We start from the raw sequence: 8747 nt of genomic DNA, 5'->3' as shown, positions 1-8747 counted from the left end.
ATTTGGAGATTCACCGTATGATTAATTCAGAGAGATTCTATTGCTCATCAACTTTTACTAGTGCCACTCCAAGTGTGTGCTAATTCTTTGCTGATTTACATATGAATATGAGTGGCATTAGTAAAAGTTGGTGTGGCAAGTGAATCTCTATTGATTTAAAATAATATTTTGTTATTCTCGTATCAACTAATCCAAATTACAACAACAAATATCAATTTTTATGTAATATATTATACACACAAGAGGCGGGTTGGATTACTCTGATCTGATCTGACTCGGATGAGTCAAACCAGATTATATATAGTTACCGATCTCATTCCAAAACTGATTATTAAAAGTATGATAAATAGATGTCTTACTTAAATATTGAAGGAAAGAGAGAAATAGTAATGTCATCTCTTACAATCCATATTTAGTCCTACTCGTATCCCTTGAGAGAGTCAAACTAATGTGTTGAAGTCTATGCCAATGCACCATCATCATTTTGGACATTGGGACCATGACAAGTGATAACGGACCACGACAATGATTTTGACATATGGTTAGCTTCTTAATCTTCCAACTAATTAAAGAGTGATTTGATTGCAATCCCACAAAATTTCCGTAGTGTTCATTAATGCTTTTAAGAGTTGTTTATTGCTCTTTTTGGCCCAAAAATATGTTTTAGGGTTTGCAATTACAATTTTATAATGATTTTGACTTTTTGTATTTTACCAGAATTTTTTTTTGAAAAGAAATTAAGTAAGAATTTTTACATATCAATCCCTCATTTTCAACATTCACGGGATCTGATAAATTTAGAGTAATGAGTTTTCAAATGATAATATCTTCATTTTTTTTTTTTTTTTAACTACTAACAAAAATTCTCTAAAAAGATAATGACTTGACTTTTTCTTCCTACAAAGAGTAGAAGTTGAAATTGAATATGAACGAAAACTTGTTTGGATCAATTTCTCACTTCCAACATTTGAAAGATTCTGATAAAATTTGAAGTCATGGATTTTTTTTATGATTCATTTTTTTTTTTTTTTTTAATCTAACAATTAAATTAACCTGTAAAATAATTTTTAAATATTAAATTAACAAATAAAAAGATTAAAAATTTTAATATAAGAGAGTTACTTTGGCACTTCAACTTTTACTTATTACATCCCAATTTCTCAAATTATTTCTCACACCCCAATTAAAGATTAAAACATACTCTTCAAACATTACAAAGGTTTGACTCAAATTATATAATCTCAACATTACAAAATATTTTAACACTCATTTAAATAATTTCAACAATTGTTTACAATTATTATTAGGTTCATATATAAAACCCTAAACCCAAAAAACATAGTATTTTAATAAAAATAAATAAATGAGTGAGCTTTTATTGCACCATAACTTTTACTTATTCTCAATTATTCATTTAGTTTATTATTATTTATAATTGGGATGTAAGAAGTAAAAGCTGGCAGTGCCAATAGCAACTCTCTAATATAATTAGCAAAACATTCAAAGAAACTGTTTCTTAAGGGTTAATTTGCAATTGAAAGAGTCAATTGGACACACCATTACCAAACGAGGCCTCAGGGACTATAACTCCCATATTGTGGCCTGGTCAATTGATAGAGGTGGGCCATTATTAACTTGTCTCTTTTCAAAGACAAGAAACAATTCTTCTTTGAAAATATCTACCTATTCAAAGTCTAAGTTCACCAATTTTAGTCAAAAACATTTCAGAGACTTTGATCCTTCTTATGTAAAACCAAAACTTATTTTTTAAAATGACACGTCACATTTGTTTCAATTGTCGTCACTATCATTAATTTCTAGAATTCCTACACAGCACAAGAAAATCTTTATTTTCTTGGGTGACTTTGGTGAATATTGAGCTAACCCTTATGACTGATGATAATTGGACTCGAAAATTTTTACTCGGTTTATACTCAACTGACGTGGGAAGTGCACAAAATCATAGATCTTTTTCTTTGGGATACATATCCTTTTCCTTCGGATCGAGTGGAAATTTCTGAGTTAGAATATTGCGACTCTAAATTTTCTCAGGCGCGTAAATATTTTAAAATACTATGTAATTTCACCAAAAGTTATATCCATTCCCATAATTTCACCTAAATCATATTCAACATTGTCATCAATCCATCCTTTTCAACCCTTCCTTAATCCCTTAAAGAAAATTCTTGATATTTTTACCAAAAATTTCATATTCTTTTATTTCTAGAAATCCTAGCTATCTTTAAGACTTAGAAAGTTGATGTAGATAAAATCTTAAGGTTGTCGAAGAGGGCAAAGATTTTTATGTTAGAGGTTACTGGTTTTGGGAAGAAAAATCAAGAGTTTTTTTAGCTAGCAGTTGAAGAGAGGGTTATTTAGGTCATTTTCATTAGTCTATTAAAAAACACCAAGGTCAAGGGATCTTTCATTAGTTTGAAAACATAGTGGGTATCTCGAATATTCACTAAAACAAGAAGATGTACATAAATATATCTTAATCACCCTATTTACCTTTTTTGGTCACAACATCTTCAAAAGATAATAAATGAGAAAAAAAAAAATCCTTTTTAGACCCTTCTGCCCTCCATAGCCAATAAATCAAACTTCATGACTTTGACCAAGCCACAAGCCTCAAGACTGTCTTCACATTATATAAGAAGAAGGTTCTTCTAAACAGTCTCAATGATTTCGAGAGGAAGAGGAAGAGGAAGAGAAAGGAAATAACACAATAGAGAAGAGAGAAATGGAAGAAGATAAGATGAGTGCATTAGATAGGAACAAGGATGATGAAACTCTGCTTCCAGGGTTTCGATTCCATCCGACTGATCAAGAGCTCGTTGGATTTTATCTCCGACGTAAGGTAGAGAAGAGACCTCTAAGTATTGAACTTATCAAACAGATTGACATCTATAAATATGATCCATGGGATCTTCCAAGTAAGTTTTTAATTTAATTATATTGTGAACTAGTTTTTTTTTTTTTTCCTTTCTTGTTATAGAGTTTTAATTAATTATAAATTCCATTTTATTTTACACAAAGGATTTGGAATTTATCATTTTATTTCCTACTATGTAGACTATGTAGGCCTTGATCATTCAAGGAATATGTCCAATGAAAATTTAAATACCCAAAGAAGAAAGCTAATCAATCAATAATTCATGTTCATCAATCAATAATTCTGATGATAATTTAAAAACAAAAGGAGGAAAGATGATCCATAGATATTTCATGACCCATCTTTTTATGGAACATGGCCAATAAAACTTTAGGAACACCAATATGATCGATGTCGATAATTCTCTAGTGAGAAGGAGAAAGCTTATCAATATTTCATGATCGATGTCGTTAATTCTCTAGTGTCATGATCAATCTTGTTATGGAACATGAGCGATAAAAATTTTAAAATCAGAAGGAAAAAAAGCCATCGATAATTTATAATCACATGGGGCCGGGGAAGGAGAAAGCTTGTTGGTATTTCTTGATGGATCTTGTTGATTCTCATAAGTGTCTTTCGACACTCTTTGGAGAAATATACAAAATAACAAGGAAAACAAATAGCAGTGATACTAATAGGAATAGGAATAGTAATAGTTGGATTCATTAGTATCAGTTGGATCCTTTCAAATTCAATTTAATTTCTGTTTTGCTTCTAACAGTAATCTTGAATTTCTATTTTGCTTCTAATGTTAAAAAATTTTAATGAAATTTTCATTTGTTTTGCTTCTTAATTAATGCAAATATGAAAAATTCATTGACTTTAATCTTTTTTTTTCCCCTCTCATTTTGTTGGAAATTAAGAAGTTAGCACTGTGGGAGACATGGAATGGTACTTCTTTTGCATTAGAGAGAGAAAATATAGGAACAGCATAAGACCTAATAGGGTCACAGGTTCTGGATTTTGGAAAGCGACAGGCATCGATAAGCAGATATATTCTATCGGAGATACCAATGATTGCATCGGCCTCAAGAAATCATTAGTTTACTACCGAGGAAGTGCGGGAAAAGGCACTAAAACCGATTGGATGATGCATGAATTTCGCCTTCCTGCAGGAGGGAATAAAAACACCAACCTCCCCAACTCCAAGAATGCTACTCAAGAAGCTGTAAGATCAATTCTTTTATTACACATTTTCGAATCTCACAAGTGCTTATTTAACTTACTCATCTATTGAGTGATTTTTTGACATTTTTTCAAGCGATAATTTCAGTTTTTAGGCAGTTTATCTTTCAAAATTGTCTATTTTAGTTTGAAGTCCATATTTCGGAGATCATTCATCTTTGCACTGATAAATTACAAAATTTGTAATTGTAGGGGGTATGACCCACAATCTCTGTCAATCAATCTTTTATTTTTATTTTTATCCTTTATATTAGATTATGACTGTTTAGAATTTATTGAAATTTTTTTGATTATGATTACAAGAATTAGGGTATGATTAATTTATATAGAAAACAATAGTTTTATCTGATCAAATTAATGTGTCAATAAACACCTTATTATATTGTATGATATGTGATACTTTATTAGAAACATACTACTTTCAAGAATTTATGGGTTTACCTATATGATTTTGCAGGAAATTTGGACACTTTGTCGAATTTTCAAGCGAAATGTGACCTATAGGAAGTATGTCCCAGAATGGAAAGAAACCATCACCATCAACAAAAAAAATAATGATTCAGGTTCTCAAACTTCCAGCTTTGAGTCTGTTAATAGAGAGAACTACAAGTCTTTTGGAGTATCATCAGTTGTTCAACAGAAAGAGAAGAAACCCGTTATTAGTTACATCGATGAAAGGAACCAGCATTCGTTTTCGGGTTGTTTGAGCACTATAACTCATCAAACACCATTTGCATCACTGTACTCCAGCTTTCCAGACACTAATGACAATGACTTCTTCCAAGATGGAAATTGGGATGAGCTCCGACCGATAGTGGAGGTCGCGACTGATCCAACGTTTCTGTATGGTTGGAGATAGAAATGAAATGTCGACTTTATTTAACTTTGTGAGTATATTATGATTAGATATATACACAATAAGATGGAGGGAAGTATAGACATATTCACTGAGTTATGCTCATAATGATTTTAGTTTTGGAATGGAACTCCACAGGGTGTCTTTTGAATTTTGCTATTGGAATCTCTCCTTCCCCCCCTCCACGCTATGGCGTAAAAACCCTTATTTTTTGCTGTTAAAGTTTTTAAAAAAAAATTAATAAATCATATAAAACTCAAAATTATTCTTAATTTTGAAACAAAGGATCCTACTGAGAACATTATTTTAGATAATTATAATGATAATAATTATTTCTTTATCTGGATTGTCTGTCGGGATGTTACCATACGAAACAGTGGGATCCCCAGACTTAAATGAACCCAATAGCATTAAGTGGGAAAAATGTAGACTGACCATATAAGTGTGGGCCCAATTTGTTATAGAGGAATTTTCTGATCCTAAAAATTCAACAATGACTAAAACAGGTTGTCATTTTTTTTTCCAATTACTTAGTGGTACATCTTCAAGTGGCACTAGCAATCTTAATAGATATATTAAATGTTTTGATATAAAAAAGAAATATAGATCTTGGAAAAACTCAAATAAGCAAATCGTCCTTTAACCCCAATAGTGGCAATCCAGGCCTTGATATGCTCCTCAGGAAGGGTACGTTAAGTATTCGAAACCCCACGAAGCAATGAATTTCTTGGGGCCACCCTCTAGGGTTCATTTGACCATCGACTCAACCAATTGCCTGTTGGACTTTCTGAGGGGGTAGTGATGTGACCGTTAGAATAGTCTCATTCGTAGGGTAGGGCTACCCCAATAACGGAAATTTTTTGTCTTTAAATTAAGGAATCTTAGTTGTAGCTAAACTAAGGATAAGTGAGAAATTGAAAGAATATAATTAAAACAAAACAATTGTTCTCTATTGTTGAGAGTGCTGATTTTGAAGAATAAATGCTTAATTCAAACTGTTCCCAATTTCAAACATTTCATCTACCAAAATTAGAAATAACATAACCAAATATATGAAAGGATTGTGGAGAATCTCGATTTTCAGGAATGGATAAATAATTCGTTCATTTCTAAAAATATTAGTCTAAGACATTTTTTTAATTACCCATTTTATAAAATTCAAAAAAATTTATAAGAAATAATTTATGTTTTTTTTTTCTTGAGTTCCCCCTCATAGACGGGTAGTTAAGGATGAGATTACTATCTGTAGGCAACTTAGAATTTGAGTATAGAAAATAATATTTTTTCAATAACTTTAGACAATGTTTTTACAAATGATGTTTTATTTAATTAATATGTTTTAATTAATACCTCTTAATTGTAATGAAAAATAGTTTCACTTGTGTTGTAGATATCATATGCTTAAGTTAATTGCATAAGATGACTTAGAAATAATTAAAGTGTTTATAAAATGAAATAGAGAAGTTTTAATTTATATTTATAGTTCTCAAGGGTCAAGGCAGCTATAAAAATTTCATGGGGTGTGCAAAGCCACCGGTATAAATGTAGAAAATATCCATGAATCTTAGACATTGATGGAATTCTAAGCATTTAATATTGGATATGGATTCTTTTTTTTCCAGCATTTAATTAATCAACACCTTCGAAGAAAATGTATTTGAGAACTTTTGAATGAAGATTGGAATTCAACAAAACTAATTAGAGTTTTTTTTTTAAAGTCACATTTTAATGCAAAAATTTATTTTTCTAATATTTATTATGCAACTTCAGCGCAAGTATTATGTCATTTAATATTAAATATTAATCTAGTTTCTCTAGAATACAGAAGATCACATCAGAATATTATAGTATTTGTCATGCAATGAAAATTAAATTTAAAAATATTGAAATAATTCCTCTAATTTTTTTTATATTAAACCTAGATTTTAATTAAGATGAATGCCTTTATGATATTGATAATAATATTGGTAATGAACTCATGAAATCAAATCGACATTGACAATATGCTTTTGAAGAACACTTTATTAAAATAGGTACGCTATGTAGGATCAAATGGTGAGGCTGCCTTCAACTCATCCCATCCACGCGATGGAGAATGGAGAATACTCAAGAGACGTTTAAATTGTTAGATAGAAAGTAGTGGTTCATCTATAATTAGCTGAAATGATATCCAGACCAATAAAAAATAGGTGAAGATGATAATGATGAATTTAATATTTTGGCCTAGTGGAAGGGATGGGAAACTAGGCTTCCTGTTCTATTCGTCATTACTTGTGATATGCTAACAGTTCTTGTATCTGCAGTTGTTCCAAAATTAGTCTGACCTAGTTTTTAACTTGTTTCCTCATTATATCCTTGAAGAATAAAAGAAACAGAGATGAAAATGAATAATGAAAAGAAACAAAATGACAAAGTTTCAAAATTTTCACCGAGTTTCTTACTCAAAAAATCAACGGTATAATTGATCAAAGAAAGAAATAAAATATCCTAATTTCGAATAGCCTTATAGAATTTACTTTTTTATTCTTACTTTCATTTTTAATTTAGTATAACCCTTTTTTTTTTTTTTTTTGCTTTGGCGGGTCACACATTCCATCCCGTCCGACACGTGTACAACAGGCAAATAATAACCTTTTTGGTAGAAGAACATATAAATATTCGATGGTATGACCTGAGGAGCAAATCTAGTCAGTCTTGCTACCCCCGTTAACTCTTGATGGGTTTAATTTAGTATAACCTAAATTTACTAATCATGAAATAATGTTATAATGAATCAAATCTTGAAAATGGATCGAGAAAATAAGAAGAAACATACCCACTATTTTTATTTTTATTTTTAAGTTAAGAGAATAAAAACAAAGTGACTGATATTAATATGCAATACCACCAAACCCTAATCATTCTCACGAAAGCAATCGAAAGAAAGGGTGAAGGGTCAAGAGATCATTTTTATTTATTTATTCCTACATCAATTAAAAAAAAAAGAAAAACAGAAAATAGGCCTATAAATCTGCTGCTATTTTTTTAGGCTCTATATATGATATCAAATATTTTAGTTTTTTTTTTCTTTTTTTTAGTTTGGGGGGGGGGGTCCCTAGCCTCCATGCAATTCCACCCTCTGCCTATGCATGACGTCTCGAGAAGAAGTGATTTTCTTATTATTGAAGAGAAATATGTTTAGGCATATGTGATTTCATAGTGCTTGAAATTGAGTTTGTTGTATTTGAAATTACTAATAATAATACCTAGAGGGAGGGAGGGAGGGAGGGTGGTTTGACTAGGTATTCTGAGAAATCAAATTTCTTTTAAAATTTTAATTAAGCAACAACAATAATAGACAAACAGATTTGCACAAACAACATTCAGTAGTAGAGTATAGAAATATTTGAACCACACAAGAGGCACAAATTTATAGTACTTCGATGACCTTGGTCTTTACTCCACTCTCGGAAAGCTCAAAATCTTGAGCTGTTGCTTTTTATTCAACACTTTCGGATTACAACTGCTTACACATAAAAATGAGCACACCGCCCAAAAAGTATGCTAGGGACTTTCACCAAGCCGTCCTTAAGATTTCTCAAGTAGAAATCTTAATAGAGAATATTCCATAGAGTAACTTTATCTCTTTTTCTAACTCTGATTATTACCAAAATAAAGATTAGAGAAGAAGAAAGAAGATGTGAAAAACTACGAACTTTATCTCTTAGATCTATAGATTTTTTTTTTTTTTTTACTTGATGAAAAGTTCTGAGAGTCAACAATCTTGACGAA

General features: G+C 30.7%; 1 protein-coding gene across 2 annotated transcripts; it reads left to right on the top strand.

The window, feature by feature from the left end:
* Positions 1-2651: 2651 nt before the first annotated feature.
* On the top strand, positions 2652-5109 carry LOC147388104 (transcription factor JUNGBRUNNEN 1-like). Of its 2 annotated transcripts, none has more exons than XM_086421947.1 (3): positions 2652-2936; positions 3802-4103; positions 4578-5109. In XM_086421947.1, exons 1-3 carry the CDS (start codon positions 2744-2746, stop codon positions 4977-4979), a joined length of 897 nt encoding a protein of 298 aa, XP_086278073.1. In that variant the 5' UTR covers positions 2652-2743; the 3' UTR covers positions 4980-5109. The 2 variants fall into 2 exon arrangements, with proteins under 2 accessions (XP_086278073.1, XP_086278071.1); XM_086421945.1 differs by having other exon boundaries at positions 2656-2936; positions 3799-4103.
* Positions 5110-8747: the final 3638 nt, after the last annotated feature.

This window comes from Akebia trifoliata, chromosome 13, assembly GCF_017979445.1.
Source record: "Akebia trifoliata isolate Shusen 1 chromosome 13, ASM1797944v1, whole genome shotgun sequence".
NCBI classification, from domain to species: domain Eukaryota; kingdom Viridiplantae; phylum Streptophyta; class Magnoliopsida; order Ranunculales; family Lardizabalaceae; genus Akebia; species Akebia trifoliata.
The sequence above is the reverse complement of the archived record's forward strand: the minus strand, read 5'-3'. Positions and strand labels throughout refer to the sequence as shown.